This window comes from Martes martes, assembly GCF_963455335.1.
Source record: "Martes martes genome assembly, chromosome: 6".
NCBI lineage: Eukaryota > Metazoa > Chordata > Mammalia > Carnivora > Mustelidae > Martes > Martes martes.
Window position 1 is genome coordinate 14,343,909 of NC_137893.1, and position 22,029 is coordinate 14,365,937.

The 22,029-nt window shown below is 38.0% G+C and overlaps 1 protein-coding gene across 1 annotated transcript in view; it reads left to right on the forward strand.

Moving 5' to 3' along the window:
• The window catches only part of SYNE1 (spectrin repeat containing nuclear envelope protein 1), a gene marked incomplete at its 5' end in the record, with an annotated part of 469,383 nt that overhangs the window by 175,642 nt on the left and 271,712 nt on the right, over positions 1-22,029 (forward strand). The window contains 10 exons of the mRNA XM_080806008.1: positions 1,566-1,730; positions 4,600-4,767; positions 6,437-6,607; positions 7,792-7,932; positions 11,895-12,055; positions 14,029-14,179; positions 17,258-17,485; positions 17,884-17,982; positions 20,246-20,433; positions 20,830-20,953. Of these exons, the coding sequence (XP_080662134.1) occupies positions 1,566-1,730; positions 4,600-4,767; positions 6,437-6,607; positions 7,792-7,932; positions 11,895-12,055; positions 14,029-14,179; positions 17,258-17,485; positions 17,884-17,982; positions 20,246-20,433; positions 20,830-20,953 (1,596 nt within the window). The remainder of the gene's footprint in view (positions 1-1,565; positions 1,731-4,599; positions 4,768-6,436; positions 6,608-7,791; positions 7,933-11,894; positions 12,056-14,028; positions 14,180-17,257; positions 17,486-17,883; positions 17,983-20,245; positions 20,434-20,829; positions 20,954-22,029) is intronic.

The window sequence follows — 22,029 nt, forward strand, 5'->3', positions numbered from 1 at the left end:
CTGGGCCATATTTTTCATTAATAAAAAAATTAATGGTCGACAGTCTGACTAACTGATGTATTCTTTTCTATCTGTAAAAAAGTTAAATTGCCGAAGAAACAATCCTAAGAATAAGTCTCCTCACGTTACTGTGGAGAAGAATAGGGGACTTCCCCACTGAATCATTGTTAGCTTTGAGATTTAGTCCTGCTTAGTCGTATGTCTCATACGTCTTTAGCTAACGGAAAATCCTGAGAAGAAAATTGCATGCATGGGCGTATAACACAGCAGAGATTTAAGAATTGTCATGGAAAACAGGAACACTGGAGATTTTTATACATTTTCAGCCACAGATCACGGAATTGGGCAAAGTTTCTAAGTTTCATTTCTATGTCCCAGTCAGTCTGGATCGATCAGCTCTGTGAGCATCGGCACAGCCTCATAAACCGAGCCAGGTGACAGAACCCCAAGCCCGGACCCAGTTCACATTCTGTGAATGACATACAGCAACCCTCTCATTCTTAGCATGGCTCTGCTCTGTTTTGTAGACACACGCCATGGTGAAAATCCTGATCTTTCAGCATTTTGAACTCTTGTAAGTCACATAGCTGCTGTTAATGAGGATATATTTCCTTTTTGTTCCTATCCTCTGAGTTTCATGTTTTTCCCTTAAATTTATAATACCATTAAATACTAGAGATGCTCAATAATATCATGTTATACCTGTAGAAGGATACTAGTATTGGCTATTGGTTGCTGTTATATTTAAAAAAAAAAAAATGCACAGCTTCAGATGAAGAGACCACTTGGTTCTGGAAGCGGTCATTTTCTGTGGGTGTGAATTTACCCTGTATGGTCCTCTGTAGCAACTTGCATGGCTTCCTCATGCTTCCCAGAGCTGTGTAGGAGGAAGAGGTTGTCCCAGTCAGCATTCCCACGGTTCCCAGACCTCACAAGGGCTGAGGCCCCAGAATCTTTCCAGCATTGTCCTGGTCAGTATGCCCTCTCTTCCTGGATTGGAGTTGTGTTCTTTTTTGCACATCTTACTATGTGGGTTATTGATTTCTAAGCTAACAAAAGCGAGGCATAAAATATAAGTTCATAAAGTTAAGAGCAGTTTTTAGGGCATCCATAATAGTATTCAACAACTAAACTCTTCAAGTAAAAAGAAATCTGCTCACTAAAAAAGGGATTCTTTCAACCTTTTTTTTTTCTAAAAATACAATGTTCCTACCAACTAACAGAAAATAATATGTGTTATAGTTCCCAATTTTGGCATCTCATTTTCTTCTACAGTACTTTTAGAGGCATCTTTATTTGTGCTCAAGGGAATATCTGTAAATATCTAATTATGAACTAACCCTCTAGTTAACTTTTTTTTGATACAGAGTATTGATTTTACATATTAGGTATTGGCATTGGGGAAATATTTTTTTTTCTATCGCTTGTGAACTTTCGTTAAAGATGTGAACAAAAAGCAAAATAAGCAGGCACTACTGGTGAGTGAGGAGCTCTCCTGCCTCCACTGGATCAGCTTTCTCAGTCTGAGTCCATTCTGGATTCACAATGTATTCTCTTCATTCCAGGAGATCAGGAATGGCGTTACCACAAAGGGCGAGACTCTCAACTGGCTGAAATCCAGGCTTAAGATTTTAATTGAAGTTTCTTCTGAGAATGAAGCCCAAAAGCAAGGAGACGAGCTGGCAAAATTATCTGGTTCTTTCAAGGCTCTATCAGCTTTGTTGTCAGAGGTAGATCATTTACTCACACTCTAACTGGATAGTTTTGGGTGAGGAATCTGGAAGGTTCTTTGCTTTTGGTTGTGATTACAGTGTAATTATATGAAGGAAGTATAGTTCAAACACAATAGTTAAGATACTTATTCATATGAAGATTGGTGGGGAAGATATTTGAACTCTGGTGTGTGCCATTATCGGCTATGTTAGTTCAGAGTAACAACCTGTATTTGAAGTATGAAGCTTACCAGACCTACACTTTTTAGTCTTACTAAGAGCGTTGTTTCATGGTCAATTGAGGGTATATTATGGAGGTTAAGAACCTAGGCTTGGGAGTCAAATGGAGAGTTTAACTCTGATAATAATAAAGTACACAACTCTGATAAAAATAGAATACAGTTTAATTCTGGTAATAATAAAATATTCAATGTTAGCAGACCAGTAAAATCTATTTTATGCAAGACTTACCCATTTTAAACTTCTTGATACATATTTCAGTGTTTATATTCCTATATGGATTAAGATAGACAAACCTGTTTACTTCATTTCTAGTAGGCCCCTTCTCCCCTTGGCAAGAACGTTTTTACCAACCAGGTTGTCATGCATGTCTAATGAGTCTGTGCATGAGAAGATAACTAAGAATGGAAAGTTGACGAGATAGCTACCATTATTTCTTGGTTATGAACTTGCTTGGAAAAATGATCATCTAGGTGACTTTAAGTTCCCTGATTCCGGAGATTTGGAATTCTCTGGAGAATTCCCTAATCTAACCATTTGGTCAATTAACCTTTTATATTTTGAATTCATGTAGATCTGCTTACGACCCTAGCAGTGAATTATATAAGCCAAACATACTCTAAACTGCATGTGATTTTATTATTTGTGAATTTTGATATTGTATATCATTTTTCTTAAAAGTTCTTGACAAAATGAAAATAGTGATAGGATTAATCAAATTTTGGAATGTCAGTTATCTCAGTCCTTCCATGTCCATCTTTCACAGCACTAGTCCAGGAAGCGTAGCCACTACCATACTTTAAGTAAAATCCTGACATTCTTCTTCTCTACTCCTTCTTTGATCAAGAAGGTAAGGAGAAAAGTAAGGATTGCAGCTTTAAAAACTAGATATGCAAGCAGATGAGTTTTGATCCAAGACTTAACAAATAGTTTTAGTCACATTGATAGATGAATTTACATTTTGTTCCACCCACACACACATAAAACACTTTGTCAGCCTTTAAAATTAAAAATTACTAGTCTCCCTAACACTTGACCAAGGCTGTTTATTTACTTTATCTTCCAAGTACTCTCATGACACTGCCCATGGGACTTGTAGCAAGAATCTGCCCCTAACAAATACAGACATTAATTCTTAGCACACCTATCTACCTTTTGTTTTGTTTTGTTTTATAGTTTTTTAAGTTTCTATTTGAATTTGAGTTAGTCAACATACAGTGTAATGTTAGTTTCAGGAGTACAATATAGTGACTCAGTAACATTGCAGGATACAAAATCGAGGTAGAGAAATCTGTTACATTTATATACAACAATAAGGAAGCAGCAGAAAGAAAAATCAGGGAATCTATACATTTACAGTTGCACCAGTAACATAAGATATCCAAGAATATTATTTTTGCATGTCTCTTTATAAGGAACATAAGATTTTTGTTTTCAATAAATCCACTCTATATTTTTTTCTTTTTTCTTTTTCTTTTTCTTTTTTTTTTTTTTAGAGAGAGAGCACACAATCTCCGGGGGGAGGCAGAGGGGGTGGGAGGGTCTCAGGCTGACTTAACGTTGAGCTTAGAGCCTCACCATGGTGAGCTCAGAACCTGAGCCCTAGCTACCTTAAAGTTCATAGTTTATATTCATACCCTTGTATGCTACTCAATCATTAGTAAAACCAAAGAAGGAGGAAGGGAAACATTCATTTTGTTCATGTAGGGAATTAATATTAAAAGATGAATTTGACATCTTCAGTCCATACTTTGATTATAATCCATTTAATATTTAAATTAGTGTTGAACACAAAGTGTTTGCAGTTGTCCATTCTAAGAAAAGGCCGTGGTTAGACGGGCAGTATGTAATGAGGAGTCACTTCTTTCAACGAAAGCTGTGATTTACTGAGATCTGGAGTCTGTGGTTTTCATCGTGTCTTCTTGCTGTTAGTTTGGAGCATAGCACACTCACGTCGCCGGGGACAAACTCAGAGGAGAAGAGGATCAAAGAAAAAGATGGGATAAGAGTAGGAGAAACGAAGATGCTTCCGTGGAACGCAAGCAACGTGCAGTGTGAAAATGACGATCTTAACAAAAAGGGAGAGCAGTAGACTTTGAAAACAAACGAGGCTGGTGACCCTGAAATAGAGGAAGGAGAAATGAGACAGAAAATTCAGGGAAAAGAATTCACTAAAGAACCACAGAATTAGCCATTGTATTGTTTTTTATGTAAAAATATTGGAAGAGCGTTTCAACAGATACTCTTCGTTCTTTTCATTTTTTCCCCTCCACAGTTTTTTTCCTTACTTAAACAGAAGGGACTCAGCTTTATTATACTTTATTTTTTAAATTTATGATGAGATTTTATTTGTGGGACTGTCGTTAAAGGGATCCAGGAAATAAGGTATACAGCATCCCCACTCCAACCACCCTGCTTTGACTGCCAGGTTGAGTGGGCACAGAGCGCTGTATCCCTTGAGGCTCGCGATCCCCATAAATGGCTATGCAGTTAATAATAACTAAATAAACCTCAAAAATATAAGAAAAAAATAAAAGAGACCCGTGTATATATATCAGAGTTACTGAGTTGGACTTTACACATATTCTTAGAATATTTAAGATTCCATGAGCATCATATGAATTGTAATTTTTTCACGAAAATCCAGGTTGAAAAGATGTTAAGCAACTTTGGGGACTGTGTCCAGTACAAAGAAATAGTGCAGAGTTCCCTTGAAGACTTAATTTCTGGCTCTAAAGAAGTCCAGGAGCAGGCGGAGAAGATCCTGGACACGGAAAACCTGTTTGAAGCGCAGCAGTTACTTCTCCATCACCAGGTAGGAGGCCCGTTCCCCGGGGCACTCGTGCGACGCTCGTTAGCCACTGGCAGAGCCAGAGCGGTGACGAGTACTGTATGTGCCAGAGTAAGGACAAAGGGAAGGGGGGTCCCGGAGGAAGTGCCCGTGAATGGTTAAAAAAAATCTTGGCACCTCTGTTCTCTGTTAAATATTAGCTATTTCAGAAGAGCCTGTAAGGTAAATTTGCAGCCTGAGTGATTTGACGACATCAAAAAGTTCAAGGAATATTATAGAGAAAAAGTTGATTTAGCTACGAAAACCTTCATAAAACTTGCTCAGTTGTCCTTCTCGTAACAGAGATAAAATGCCCCAGAGTTGAGATCACTCTTCTTTGCCATTATGTTAACAGCCTGCCCTTCGGTTTACAACTTCAAATATGTCTCAGTTGGGAGAATGATAACTTATATGAAGTACCAGACCTTTCAGGATAATAGGCTTTTACGAAGAATTAGAACTGAGAGTAAAGAAATTCCGGTACATGTATTGATAATAAACAATTTTAACACACTTACTTGCCAAACTCAATGGAAGTAGAAGTATGACTCAAGTATTTTAATGGCAAAGCCCTAGCTAACGTAATGTATAGCAAAATGCTAGCTAATTTTATATATAATAATATATTAAATGGAAGTGGCATTAAAAGCGTGTATAAAACAGCAGCCTCTAGGCATTACAGATTTATTTAATAATTATAAAAAGACTGAGTACAAAAATATTAATGCTTGGCATTACATTGTTCTCAATCATTTTAAAAGTTGTGTTAGGGTTTCAATTTGAGTCAGAGAAATATGTAATTACGGATATTTACATTAATGTTTTAAAACTCTTCACATTTCTTGGAACAGGTGCTTGGTTTTATGCCTGCTTACTTCGTGTAAATTCATATGTATACACCTGAGATCTGTCTACCATTGTTTGTACATTATACCTCAATAAAAAGTTTATTTTAAAAGATAACTTTCCCCATGTCTCTCAGCAGGTTTATCAGTCTGACTATACCCAAGAATTAAATTCTCTTAGTATCAGCATTTTTACAGCATAAACGATTTAAAAAAAAAAATTAGAGTTAGGAATTCATGTTTTTAGGCAGAAATAGTTCTTTAAGGAGAATCATGTCAAATGAATGCTTTTGTCAGATTCGTTCTGGAATATTCCATAAAATGCTAAGTGCCTAAATTTGCACACAGTTAAAACACCAATATCAAATTATGTTGTTTACCATTAAAAACATAAAATATTCTTAAATAATGCCCATTTTGACTAACATAGAGTCCCCATTGCCATTTTAACCGTTCACATTTAACTTTTTTTTTAAAGATTTTATTTATTTATTTATTTATTTATTTGAGAGAGAGAGAGAGCATAAGCAGAGGTGGGGGGAAAGGGAGAGTAAGAGGGACAAGCAGACTCCACTGAGCCCGGAGCCTGAAGGGTGGCTTGATCCCAAGACCCTGAGATCATGACCTGAGCTGAAGGTGGACATTTAACCGACTGAGCCTCCCAGGAACCCCTGTTCACATGAACTGTTAAAAGACAGTTGGGGCCCATGCTGCAGCGACATTGTACCTCTCTATACCTCTATTAGACTGTAGGTGTTTCTATCCTGCTTAGTCGCTCACAGAGTAACTTTTATCCACCCGTTCTCCAGCAAAAGACAAAGAGGATTTCTGCAAAGAAGAGAGACGTGCAGCAGCAGATAGCGCAGGCTCAGCAGGGAGAAGGCGGGCTGCCCGGCCAGGTCCGGGAGGAGCTTCGGAAGCTGGAGAGCACCCTGGACAACATGGAGCACAGCAGGGAGAAGCAGGAGCGCCGCATCCAGGTGGGAGACCAGACGTCTAGGGCCCTGTTAACCTCCAGGTCACAGCTTGCGTCTCTTCATGGGAGCGAGCGTTGGTTCCCGCCTCTGATGCTCCAGCACTGTGCTAAGTATTGACACGAGTTACCTCCTTTAATCATCTCGTCAAGCTTAGCAGATAGGCACTATAATTAGCACATTTTGCCAGAGTGGAAGCTTAAACAGAAACAGTTTGAGGACTTTACCCAAAGTCACAGAGCAGTGATCAGTGATAAAGCCAGAATGTTAATGCACACTCGTCTGAGTCCGGGAATTAACACTGAACTGTTACACTCTTCTGGGCGGTCCAAACAGTCACATGTTTATGGGTTTTTTTTTAAGATTTTATTTATTTATTTGACAGACAGAGATCACAAGTAGGCAGAGATGCAGGCAGAGAGAGAGGAGGAAGCAGGCTCCCTGCTGAGCAGAGAGCCCAATGTGGGGCTCGATCCCAGGACCCTGGGATCATGACCTGAGCTGAAGACAGAGGCTTTAACCCACTGAGCCACCCAGGCACCCCCACATGTTTATGTTTTATTGTGATCTTGACACTCTTAAAAAGTTTTCAGTTCTTGCCACCTGTCCACTCCCCACTCCTCTTCTTTCTCTTTCTCTCTTTTCTTTTTTCTTTTTTTTTGAAAGAGACTGGGAGGCTCTTTTTTCCTTTATCCCTTATCCACATTTTAAATAATATCCTTAGATTCATAGGACTTTATAGCGGATAGAAAACTCTGAGAATGCTAGTCTACACATCCTCTTTTTTTTTTTTTTTAAAGATTTTATTTATTTATTTATTTGTCAGAGAGAGAGAGCGAGCACAGGCAGACAGAGTGGCAGAGGGAGAAACAGGCTCCCTGCGGAGCAAGGAGCCGGATGTGGGACTCGATCCTAGGACGCTGGGATCATGACCTGAGCTGAAGGCAGCCGCTTAACCAACTGAGCCACCCAGGCGTCCCCACATCCTCTTTTTTGTAGGTGAATTGAAACACAGAGTGAAATTCTTACAGGAGACATTAGCACCGTCTTTGTTCAGCATAACAATGTGAAATTGGGACAGAGTTAACTGGAGGTTGACAGCCCAACAAATGAATGGAAATGTGAACAATATTTTGTGATACATGTTGGTAATTCGTAACATGATATGTTTATTTTTTTTTCAAATTTAGGTCACATTAAGAAAATGGGAGCGATTTGAAACAAACAAAGAAACAGTGGTCAGATACCTTTTTCAAACAGGTTCCAGCCATGAGCGCTTTTTGAGTTTTAGCAGTTTGGAAAGTTTATCTTCAGAACTGGAACAGACAAAGGTATATCAGTCTGACCGTACAATCCCTAGGTACTCATTATTCAGAAGCAAAACAGTTTTTATCCCTTATTATTACAATTAATTATTATAATTATTCATTTAATCAGTACTTCTTGTTTATTGATTATCCACTCTTCAACACGCTGGTCAAGTTGTTCTGGGGAATGAAATAAATAAGATTTAAATATCAAGAACTAAGAGAAATTTTTTATTAAAGTGGGAAATGGTTCATTCCCTCATAGATGAATACTTTAAAAAGAAATCTTTCTGAAGGCAGTAATATTTTTAACTGAACCTTGAAGGGCAGGTAAGACATAGAAAAGCAGAGTGTGGGACCAAACATGAGCATTCCTATAATGGGAAATGGCATGGAGTATGAGACTGTATGGAGATTCTGTTTTAAAGCAGAAAAAGGGAAGTACAGCTGTAAAGGAAAGTTGGGCCATATTACAAAGATACTGGAAGATCTAGGCCACATGGAACCCTTAAAGGTTTTTAAGAAAAAGAGTCACATGATCGGAGCTATATTTTACGGAGATGCACGTTTTTTAAAGATTGATTGATTTAAGAGAGAGAGAGCACGCGTGCATGTATGTGCAAGATGGGGGAGGGGCAGAGGGAGAGAGAGAGTCCTCCAGCTGACGCCACCCTGAGCATGGAGCCTGGTGCAGGGCTTCATTCTTGGACCCTGAGTTCATGACCTGAGTCAAAATCAAGAAACACCACTCAACTGACAGACCCACCCACATGCTTCTAGGGGGAGAGATTTTTAAGCAGTGTAGAAAATTGAAAGGGTGCAAGACTTGCATCATAGGATCCAGTTAGAAATGTGTTGCATGTCGGTATTAATATGGACATGAATTAGGGCAATAGGGATGGCAGTGGGAACAGATGCAAGAGATAGAGAGTAAAGGAAAGGAAGATATCCTGGGTTCTGAGTCTGACAGACCCCCTGGGAGTGAGACAGGAACTTGAAGGAATGGCTGTTAGTTGAGGAAGATGACAGACTCAGTTTGGGACAAACTGAGGTTGAGGCTCCGGTGGGACATCCAACAGATAGTACTTAGTAGGTGTGTTTCACAAGCCCAAGCCTACAAGCCCAAACACCTTAGAGAGTCAGAGCAGACCAATACATTGTCTGAAGCATTTAGAGAGTTGTACAGGTTCTTTTGGTTCCCTTTGTACATATTTTGGGTTTATAGAATGACTGAGTTAGTACAGACATCTGTTAGCCAATGAGTAAGAGAGAAGACTCCTATCCATCAGGTAGCAGCCTTCAGCAAGTATATCCCTGTGCTGCTTTTTTCTTACCAGTAAAAGGCTTAAAAGGTTTCTGTCTCTCATACTTCCAATTTTGTATTCTCTCTCCTATTATTAACTCACTGGGGAGTTTGAAGTCTTATAAAGCCATAGAATTTTTCAATTCTGTATGATTTCCATCAGCCATTTAAATCAAACGTCATTTTTAATTTTAATTACTTTATATATTAAAACTATATCAGGTGTCTTTTATAAATACAAACAAATCTATTGGGTTAATTACTATGTGGGTGTTCCACCAGGTTACATCCAGAGTTTCTGATACCTTGTGGTTCTGATCCCTTTGAATAGGTTTATCAGCTGTAGATGAAGCAAATGTAATGTTTTTAGTCTTACTATTAAAATTTTCTTTAGCTAATAATCTTGCATACTTTGCGATTGGTTTAATAATGAGAGCAAACATTTACTAAACGTATATACCTATATATAGATACATATATAGGTATAGACATATGCTGGTCTATTCACACGATATTTATCATCTTTAATCTCCAAAACAATCCTAAGAAATAGATGTCATGATGAATCCTATTGTGTAAGGAGGAAATATAAGGTACAAAGTTTTTTTTAATGATTTTATCCGAGATTTCAGGATGACTCACTGGTGAGGTTGGGATTCAAACCTACGAGAGCTGAGCCCAGAGCACACACCTACAGCCACTAGGTTTTTCATTGAAAAACTGAGCTACTTTACTGTTTCTGTGTACTGTCGCACAAGCACATGCCACCTAGAATAATTGTTCTCTACTTCTTTGCTCCCTCAACATCGTTAATACAGCCTTCATTCCATTTGTAGCTCTCGTGTGGTTGTGCTAAAGAACTTGAGCGCATTCTGTCACTGTGGGGTAAGACGTCCATAGCAATATCGTGTTTATTCTTTACAGCAAGCCTTGACTGATGAGGAAATGAAAATTCAGAGGTCACACTCAAGGTCACACAGCTAGTGAAGGACAGAGCCTGGTTCGACTCTAGACCTACCTGATGCCAGAGTCCGTCCTTTCTGGCCGCATCCTACTGCCACGCATGGGTCTTCTTTTTAGGACTTAGAGATAAAGCCTTATAATATTATTCTGTTTTGGTTCAATTTGGTTTTTATCAACATCACTCTGTCCTTTGAATTCCTCTGCCTTGTGTTTTCCCCATACCTAGCTCTTACAGAAAGCTCTTAGAGTGAAGGTATATAAGGATTCTCAGATTTAACACCACTTTCTCCATGATTTTCTTGGGCTCTGGGAAACACTAGGCGGGGGAAATACTAGTTTACGCTTCTGATTCTGTTCATAGGGTTTGGAGAGATTATGCTGTGAATCAGGCTTCACAAATGAGTCCACCATGACTCTAAGCCCATCACACCAACAGTGGACATTTACAACCACAGAATTTAATGTGACATTGGCAAATACCGATTCTTGGGATATTAATAAATCTATCATGAAAAGGAAGCTGTACTTACCCATTTTTATTCTATCAAATTGCTGGGTCCTTCTCTGAAGTTATGTTGACATTTCTATGCAAACTTTAAGTCTTTCAAACATGAAGACACAATAGTATTATGTAGTAACTGTCTTACATGGCATTACGTAATAATTCTGGGAGATATTTTGTGGGAAGAGGTGACTGTCAGAAGTCTCACTTTTGGAAATACTTACTTTGGATTTCTTCATTACCTATTTTGGAAAGAGGAGTTTCTGATCAAAATTTAAACCTCCCATGAGTGTCTCTTACGTGAAAAGAAATGAGACACTAAGATAATTTTTTTCACAAAAGATTATCTCTGCAATTAGCTTTTTTAATTCCGTTTTTAATACATTTACCTGACAAAATTCAGGTAACAGCTAAAATTTACCAGTGCCTCACCCATATTAAATTCATTTTTGAATTAAAGTAGTTCACTACTAATGAAAATCAATGTGTAAATTTTACAAACCCTTTTGTCCTCAATTTTATGTGAGAGACATAAAAAAAGCGATAATAGGCACCTGCTAGAGTGCCAGGCACTTAAAAATGAAACTGCTGATGAGCTGCTAATAGCAACCTTACAAGAAACCATTACTACCTGCATTTTATATGAAAGTCTGAAAAATAATTCACCAAAGTCAAAGAACTAGTAATTAGCAAGTCTAGAGCTCCAGTCCAGGCTCAACTGGTTAAGAACTTATCTTCTTTTCATCATATAGTATAGGTATACAGTGAATAAGATTTAACAGCATGAAGATCAGATGATCTCACTTTTCAGGGAACTAGTTAATAATATGTTTCTTTATAGGTAAATATCAGTGATACACTGTATTGACTAAGATATCCTTCAATTAAATAAAAAATATTTATATTAATTGGCCTAGAAATCTCTTATCTGTATGACTGAAAAAAAAATCAATCACTGTTAATCATTGCCTGAATGGGGCCTGTAATAAACTAACGTATTTGTAGAGAAGTTAGTTAGTTATAATGCAGCTGAGAATTCAAAGCAGTAAACCCAAACCAGGGAACCATGGAAAAAGATTTTTGTGATAATTGTTGGATAACTATGAAGGTAGATAGGATAGAAGATAGAATAGATAGATAGGATAGAAGGTAGATAGGATAGAAGATAGGATAGAAGGATAACTATGTCTTCCTAACAATGATAATCTCTTTTTCTAGGAGTTTTCTAAACGAACAGAAGGTATTGCAGTCCAGGCTGAAAATCTTGTGAAGGAAGCTTCTGAGATACCCCTTGGGCCCAAGAATAAGCAGCTGCTCCAGCAGCAGGCTAAGTCAATCAAAGAGCAAGTCAAAAAATTAGAAGACACACTTGAAGAAGAGTATGTGCTTGACAAGTCCTAAACTTTCTTCTCTGAGATAAAGTTTCATACAGTCTTTCCTGTATATTGTATTCAAAGCATTCCTTTAAAATCTCAAAGTGTCTGTGTATTTCAGCATGTTTTGAGGAAGCACTCACAGTTCAAAAGAAAGTATCACCAAGACAGAAACCATTGTCTATATAACAGAGCAGGAAAATATAAAAGATGTGGTTTTTGCATTGTAAACTGACTTTGTTCATGAGAAAGCCATATCTATTAAATTCTGTGGCCTTCATACTCTGAAAAAGAACCAATATTTAAAATATTTTTTTTTACTGTATTGTTCTCCTGTCATCAGTTAGAGGGAAGAAGAGATATTTTGGTTGTGTAGATGCTGGGCCTAAATATGTGTGACATAGACCAAGTGTCTCCATCTCCAAGAAGCTCACAGAGCTTGTTTATAGTGCCTCCATATTTGAATTGTCACTGATTGATATACTGTTTCCAAAAATTAACTTCAAAAATTTATTTTACTTTTTAACATCTAGTATTTGTTTATTGAAAAAGAAAGAAAAAATAGTTTAGCCTGTGGTATGCTATTATGTGCAAAATGAACACACGAAAGAATTGTAGGGGATAAATATATGAAGATATGGCCAATGTTCCTCAACATAATATGGCCACACATTTTTATTAAAGGTTCTTTACTGGCAAATCACCAATACGTATTATTCTTAAGATATAGAAAGTGATTTCTAAGGTAGATTTTTAAACTGTAAAATTTGTTTTTAATACTAATAACACCTTGAAATTAACATTGTACCTTTGCCTAAACTTTAAAATTTGTTAAATAATTTAAAGGAAATTATGACTCAAAACTTTGTGAACTTTATATAAAATATTGTCCATCAAGTTCTGGAAATAATGAAACTCAGAGTTTATTAGAAAAGAAGTACTTTTATTAGAAATATCCATTTGAATCTATTTCATTTGAAAACTTGCAATATAATTTAGCTTGTATTACCTGTATTGATAGGAGCATTAGGCACATCCAGGGTATACATTTGAGACTGCAGTATTATTTAATTTAATATTCACTGATGCCATTGCATTCTTCTTGATGTCTTCAAGTGCCTTTTGGTAAACAGGGAAATTGTTTCATTTTTTTTTTTAACCCAAGGATGTATCAGTTCAATGAAATACTACTAGTTTCTTAGTCTTTTTCTAACTGAAAGCCATAATCACCTGGTTATATACACATAGCTAACACAAAGTGGACATCTATAGCTGAAATTTTGTTCACTAGATTTATAACAAATAAAGCCCAGATTTTCTAAAAGCAGTTAGGGTGCTCATGTACAAGACTGTATATAGAGTCTTTTGGAATCAAGACTGGACCAACATGCGAGAACAGCTGAAATTGTTATAGATCATAAATTGCAGGCTTAGCTCTAATGACAGAAACAGTTCCTGTAAGGCAGCATGGGATTCAGAGTACAAGCTCTGTCTTGACTCGTAAAGGTACGTTTTATAAAGATCTTTGAGTCTAGAGCATCCCTGCAGTATCTCTGCTCAGAGAGCAAAAGGACCTTGTCCACAAAAGCCGGACTGCTAAAAGTCTCCGTGCACCGGAATCTTTGTAGGCAGCCTTATTAAAAGTCCTGGCAACTACTGGGCCACGTGCAGAGTTTACCTAGACTATACCTGGATTCAAACCCCTTTGGACCCAGCTATATTTTTTTCGAAGCACAGTTCCATTCATAACATAGTGTAGATACTACCTCGTTAAATGCTCATTCTCAGAGGAGATAGAGAGGAAGACTTGAGGACTAAATACTCAGATCAAATGTGCATTTTTTCCTGTTCCAGTAGTTTCAACTTTGACATCATCACAAATGCCTTCGCTATCTTTTCATCTGGTGATTTAAAGGAAAATGTATTGTTGTTTTCTATTAAAGTGCTGCATTTTATTTACTTAATTTGGTTAATTTTAGTATTAAAACCATGGAAATGGTGAAAAACAAGTGGGATCATTTTGGCAATAATTTTGAGACCCTGTCCGTCTGGATAACTGAGAAAGAAAAAGAACTCAATGCCTTGGAAACTTCGTCATCTGCCATGGACATGCAAATCCACCAGATCAAGGTGACCTGCTCACACGTTACATTTATAATCCATGTCTAGCTTTTAAGAACTCCTTTCTTAATTTCATCAAGTGCTAGTTGGCCCCACGATAAATCTTTCACTGCTATGTGACTCTATTAAAATTCAATTCACACAAAATGTTAAGCTGAGAGGTCTTGATTGATACTGGGCAACACTTTATAGTTGGAATTATGTATTAATATTTTCTGACTTATGCATTCAAAGTCAGTATTGTGTGCAATATCATTAAAATGTTTTTATGGTTACATTATTCTTTTCCTTGATTCTGAATTAACCCCATTGGAGTGTTCTGTTGATTCATCTATACCACACGAAATGGATTCATCACCTGCAGCTGTACTTTGTAAGTGTCATGCAAATGTGTGGCTCCAGTATTAGTGGCATTTACCCTCACAAACCACAGGGGGGAGCAATTAACTTCCTTTAGGTGAAGACCTCAGACTCCACTGCTCAAACGCACAGACTGCATCTGGGCACAGCCTGAGATGCTCTGATACTTTTGCTATCCCAGCTCCAACATGACCACATGCGTAGACTGTCATTGTTCACTTCATTCAAATAGTTTAAGAAAAAATGGACTGAAAGAAATGAATTCTTTCTTTTATAGTTTTTACGCAACACACTTTCAAAATGCAGCCACTTTCCTATCTTATTATTATTATTATTTTTTTTTTGGAATGGGAAAACCCTCTTCCATTTCATGCAGTTAAAAACAGTAAAATAAATACCAGGTAGTTCACATTATTGCTCAGAACAAGTCCATGTTCACAGTGGAAGGGTGCTATGTCACTTAGCTACGATTACATTGCTGGGCAGATTATCCTGGTTTATCATGCATCTTTGGCAATCAAGGTTACATGGAATTTGGTATATATGGAGTCTGCTTATGTCTTGTGTGGTGTACTAGGCAAAATAGATGTCAACCCACTAAGGAATATTCATGAAATATGTTTAATCTCTAAAGCTGTTTTTAAAAGTTGTCATTTGATCATTTCACTACATCCTAAGTAAACAAAGAGTAGCACCTTTCAATGACATTACCAAAAATCTTCTTCCAAAAGATTTTAGCATACACTTTTTAATGTGTTTATTCTTGCTATAATTCATCTTATTATTTAAACCTTAATTCAATTCCAGGACTTCTGAAATATATCAGTGATCAACTGTCATCGCCTCTTTACTCTTTAGGAAACAAAATGATTACACATTTTATTTTTAAATATATAAACATTCAGTTACAGATTTCCATGCCAGTAGACTAGAAATACATTTTAATATTCCAATATAGTATTTTGAAAACATCTAAAATGTACTAAATGAATATGAGTAGTAGGAAAAAAAGTATTTGCTAGAAATAAGCAAAGATAGTGTGGAATACACTGGTGCTGTGAAATTTAGGCAAATAATTCATATTCTGTTTCCACTCAGAAGACCACACTATAGGAAACATTAGAAATAAGGTAACAATTGTCATGGTGTTTCACTTTAAAACAACCTTTGGATTAAAATGAATGAAGCATTTGCCTTGTCATGAAGACATTTTTCTATAAGCCCACTTTTAATTCTTCATTGCATGCTATTCCAAATTGACCGGTTTTCTTATTCTTAATTGATAATTTACAAATGATAAGAACATATACTGGGTACCTCTTCCATCTTCCCTTTTTGGATTAGAATCCAACAATATGATTACATAGTATATATCTATGAATTTGTTGGTAACATGTATTAATTACTCTAAAAACTAAGAGATTTTGTCTTATTTTAGATTGCTTCACTGAGCTAGTGCAAACACCTAGAACAATTTTGGCACATAGGAGACACCAAATATATATTTGTTGAATTTATGAGTAATTTTTCTAAAAAAAAAATACCATCTTGAAAAAAAAAAGAAAAGTTGTATTCATGTTCAAATAACAAATATCTGTTATCTATACCATGGTAGTCCTGCCTATGAAAAATAAAAATAAAGTAATAAGCACCTGGCACTAATCTAATTATTCCTGATCATCTCATCTGGACAGAATTTATTTTTGACTATGTTGTCTCATGTAGACATAAGTCACATTTTTTTTTTCCGTAGGGCAACTGAGACTTGTCTGAATTTTTGGCTTTATTGGATTAGAAGATTTGGTTCTTTTTCTCAGAGAAATCATTTTTTCTCTTATGCATGAATAAGCCTCTGTGTTTATGACAGACATGCCTCCTTGCGCCCACACACATCCTTGGTGTCTTTCAGTACTTCTCATGTGTTGGCTGATACATAAAGTGTCATCCTGCTCCAAACGGAAATGATACTGTGTAGTTTCTTCACTGTGAGCCCACAGCTAATGAGGAAGCAGTGGTTCAAAACAGCATCCGCAGGATTAGCATCGCCTGGGTATTTTTTAGAAATGCAAAATCTTGGCCTCACCTTAGACTTGCTGAGCCTGACTCCCTAAGGATGGGGGCCAGGTGATCCTAACGTATTCCAGATTTGGAAACGACTGGCATAAAGACAATACATTTGAAAAGACTGGTTTTGCAGGAGTGGAATCAGACAAGCTTTTAGTTTGGTAAATATGAAATACTCAGCTACATTTGAGGAAAATTAAACGAATGTCAACATTAGCATTTCTATGAGTTATTGGAACACACTGCTTCCCAGATCAGCTAGTACAAGGTATGACTCGGAGGATAAGCAAGGAATTCTCTTTACCTTTAGAGATACTTCTTGTTTGGTAAAACATGAAATACAAAAATGAAGAATGTGAAACACAGGGACATCTCCCTGTTTACTTCTCTGCAACAGGGGTAAGGTCTTTTTCTGATTCTTTATGCACAGAACACGACCACCATCACTTCATATTTTCCAACATTATCTGCATATCTCTCCTCCCCAAATGAGGTCAGGAAACTTAACTGTGTTTGTTCCTAGCTGGTCTCTAATGGTCCAAGTGTGTTGAAATGTCCGCTAAGAAGCCCTCTCCTGATTTTCTCTCTGTGCGGAGAATCTATTATTTCAGAAAGACAAGCTTACTCAGCCTATATTGTCATTTTTCTTGTTTTAACTATTAGGTCATAATTCAGGAAATAGAAAGCAAGATCAGCAGCATTACAGACCTAGAAGAAGCAGCTCAGTCTTTTGCTCAGTTTGTCACCACTGGAGAATCTGCTCGAATCAAAGCGAAGCTGACACAAATAAGAAGGTACTGGGAGGAGCTCCGGGAGCATGCACAGTGTTTGGAAGGAACAATCCTGGGACATTTATCTCAGCAGCAAAAGTTTGAAGAGAATCTTAGAAAGGTAAGAATGGGTCCATGCGTGCGAAAGATGTTATTTCCTATTGCATTTATAATGAAATGCAGTAAGTCATCCAGAAATAGTAAACTAAGGGAAGACACAATTTGCTAATCATTTACCCAGCTGTCAATGATGACTAAGCTTTTAATTATTCATGTGATACCTTTTTTGAGGGAATATAAAAATGCCATTATCCATTGTGTTCAGATAGGCATTAAGGCTTATCTATTCCTTTCAAATAATAGGACACACTGATTTTAGACTTTTTAAAAAATACGTGTATTTTAATAATTTTATTGGAAGTTATCAAAAGAGATAAGCATGCTGCTTCCTTGGTAACTTTTTTCTGCCTCGATGTACATTTTGCCCACCATTATCTTTATATTTCACTGATGTTTTAGATCCAGAAGTCTGTGTCTGAATTTGAAGATAAACTTGCTGATCCACTTAAAATATGTTCTTCAGCCACAGAAACATACAAAGTCCTCCAAGAACATATGGTAAGAGCAATTTGATAATTCCTGCTTGAAAACATAGTAAATGTTTTTATGATGGCTAAAGTTGAAAGGATTTTTATGTTACTTGAGGAATGACATATATCAAACATGTTCGCAGAACACAAGAAGTGTAGGGCGCCTGGGTGGCTCAGTGGGTTAAAGCCTCTGCCTTCAGCTCAGGTCATGATCCCAGGGTCCTGGTATCGAGTCCCACATCGGGCTCTCTGCTCAGCAGCGAGCCTGTTTCCCTTCCTCTCTCTCTGCCTGCCTCTCTGCCTACCTGTGATCTCTGTCTGTCAAATTAAATAAAATCTTAAAAAAAAAAAAGAAGTGTAAGTTTACAAATAAGTTTTTATTAAAAATGCATATTAAAGGAATATTCATTTATAGCATTTCTTTCTCATACTTAAGATATGATTTTTTTCTGATTTTAGCTTTAGTAAATTCTGTTACTTGTTGTGAGCATTATAAAAAATTAAATGTGCATAAAAACATACATGCACAATGGCGGATTTTAGATTTTTAACCCACAACAGTCAGATGTGCAAAGAATATGTCCTCACTAACCTTTTACCAATGGCTACCTTTTTTGGTCTGCTGCCTGAACTAGTGATTATTGATGGGTGTTTGCAGAGCAACAGATGCCTTTGGTGTAATTTAGGGAAAGAAGCAAAGAGGGAGAATCAGGAGCAGAGAAAAACCAAGAAGAAATGTGTTAATTTAAAAAAAACATATCTGTTACCCCTATCTATGTGCACGTGTGCCGAGGGAAGGGGCTGCAGTGATAGAAAGCAAAGGGTTGACAAAAGCACATCTGGAAAGGGGAGTGGAATTTATAGGTTTGAATACTTACAACAAGAATGGGGGGTGGGGGGGCCTGTGTGGCTCATTCGGTTAAGCTTCTGCCTTTGGCTCAGGTCATGATCTCAGGGTCCTGGGATCGAGACCTGCATTGGGCTCCCTGGTCAGTGGGCAGTGGGGAGTCTACTTCTCCCTCTCCATCTGCTCCCCCCGCTTGTGCTCTTTCTCTTCCTCTCTCTCCCTCTGTCTTAAATAAATAAATAAAATCTTCTAAAAAATGTGTTTTTGTGCTACTTAGGTAATTTTTTTTTAAATACCCAAAACATGAGGAAAAGTGGGAAAACTGAATTTCATGGAATTATTTTAACAGTTTACTAAGTTAAGGGGCACCTGGGTGACTCAGTGGGTTAAGGCCTCTGCCTTCGGCTCAGGTCATGATCCCAGGGTCCTGGGATCGAGCCCCGCATCAGGCTCTCTGCTCCGCGGGGAGCCTGCTTCCTCCTCTCTCTCTGCCTGCCTCTCTGCCTACTTGTGATCTCTCTCTCTCTCTCTCTCTGTGTTAAATAAATAAATAAAATCTTTAAAAAAAAATAGTTTACTAAGTTAATAATTGAGTACCAGAGAGGATACGATTCTATTTTTTCTAGTGTTTAGATTTTGTAAAGCAAGTTATTTTTCTCTGCCTTGGTTGTCTGATCTCTAAAATGAGAATAATGAAAGAACATAACTGTTAAGATTCTTATGAAGATTAAATGAGTTACTATATGAAATGGACGTAACATAGAACCTGCCACATCCTTAGACAGGATGATATGATTATCACTGATTCCTGATAGCAGCTATGCCAGCCATAATGCTCCCTTTATTTATATATATATATATATATACACACACACACACACACACACATACATATATATATTATATATTTATTTATTTTTAAGATTTTATTTATTTATTCGACAGAGAGAGATCACAAGTAGGCAGAGAGGCAGGCAGAGAGAGAGAAAGAGGAGGAAGCAGGCAGAGAGCCCGATGCAGGACTCGATCTCAGGACCCTGAGATTACGACCTGAGCCGAAGGCAGAGGCTTTAACCCACTGAGCCACCCAGGCACCCCCCCATACATTTTTTTATAGAGGTTACGGCATATTACATATAGCTCTTGTAAATTAAACAGAGGTTTTTTAAAAGACATATTTGGCATAGAAGAAATAATAATTTTCACAAATTATCTGAATCATGAAGGGCAATTTGAAATTATTCAGATATACAGCAGTAAATTCTTATTTGGGGAAGAGCCTTTCCATTTCGTTTTTGATTTCCGTATTCATAAAGTAACTCTCCTCACTTTGACTATGTCTCGCGGAAGATCACGGGCTGAGGGAAAATTTTTAGTGATAATGGGTCTCAGAAAAACCGTCGGCCTTGTTTCTCGATGTTGTGCTTTCTTGGCCTCCCGTTAGGATCTCTGCCAAGCCCTGGAGGCCCTGAGCAGTGTGGTGGCCACTACCTCATCCAGCGCCCAGAAGGTGGCTAACAGAGGTTCCTCTGTCCAGGAGGCAGCGGCCCTGCAGCAGAGGTATGAGGAGACGCGGACTCGGGCCAAGGAGAGGCAGACAGCGCTGGAGACCCTGCTGGCCCACTGGCAGAGGTGAGCAGCCTTCCTTCCCGAGTTGGCAGTATGGATTTCAACTGGCACTCTTAAGTAGCAAATTCTGGACCAGCTGTTGGGAAATAATTATCCCAGATGTAAAACACATCAACTTCACGTGTCTAATATGAGAAGATCTTGGTCTGTGTCAGAAGGTGAAGATCCCTAAAGTGGAGAGGATGTATGCGTACCTTTCATATGACATAGATATAAACACAGGTAACAAATACATATGAATGTGAAGGGAATGTTCTTTTTACCTTCATATCTAGGAATAAGAACCAACACTGTATTATTTGCAATGGTCAGTGTTGGACCTCCAACTTTGGAAGGGTTTCATTTTCTGGCATAATAATTTTGATACATTTGTCTCTCATCTCTCTCTGCTTTCTTTAGGCTGGAGAAAGAATTATCAACCTTTTTAACCTGGTTAGAGCGGTGTGAAGAAATAGCCAGTTCCCCAGAAATGGACATTTCTGCAGACAGAGTCAAGGTGGAGAGTGAACTTCAGTCAATACAGGCAAGTTCAAGTTCAAATTTCCTCCTTCTTTGACTTTGAGGCTTTCCCACACTCTTGCTTCTCAACGACTTTCTAGTTCATTGCACACTGATGTTCTGCAGTAATCTCCCCAAAAGTTGCTCCTCAGAAACCCCCAGTGACTGTTTCCTGCCCTGAGGATAAAAATCCATCCTTAGTCCACACTGAGGAAAAAAGTTCTTGTCTTTTTTTTAATATTACTTATTTATTTGACAGAGAGGAGACACAGCCAGAGAGGGAACACAAGCAGGGGGAGTGGGAGAGGGAGAAGCAGACTCCCCGCAGACCAGGGAGCCCGATGCGGGACTCGATCCCAGGACCCCGGGATCATGACCCGAGCCGAAGGCAGATGCTTAACAACTGAGCCACCCAGCTACTTTCCAAAGAAAGTTCTTATCTTTTTATAAATATACTGTGAAGTGTTCTAAGAGGGGAAGTCACAGCTCCTTTTCTGAAAAATGACACAAAGATATCTGGCCATGTAAAACTATTCCTACACACATCTACACAGAGAGTAGGTGCTCTACAGGTTAGGGAACGCGGAGGAGGCTGAAGCCTCTGTGACATCTACATCCGGGCCCAGTGTCCACCAAGCTGCCTCCCACTGTGTTCTGAACATTCCTTGTTCATCTCCATATTCTGACTTTGTGTGTTTTGTCCTGCTTGGCTTAAGTCCCGGTTCTGTCTTGGAGCTCTTCCTGCCATCCATAGGCTGTGTGACCCTTCAGAAACCTTCAGCAGCTCTGCTTGTATCACACCTGTGGCCTCATTAAGAAGGGGGACAAAGCACCCTGACAAGCACCTACGATGCGCCATGCTGCACTATCATCCCATTTGATACCATGTTACGCTGTTAGCTGTCTATGTGTGTGTATCTTTTATATCTTATTAGATAGGAACTGAAAATTTTATGCAGCGCTCACAGCACCTTACAGTTCATTGCCCGATTAAAAATAAGTCATTCTGTTGCATGAAAGCAAAATGGAGAGCCCTTAAGTTCTCCAGTTTGGCCTAATATAGTCTCTAAATAAAGAAGGAGACCACATTTCTGGTACCCA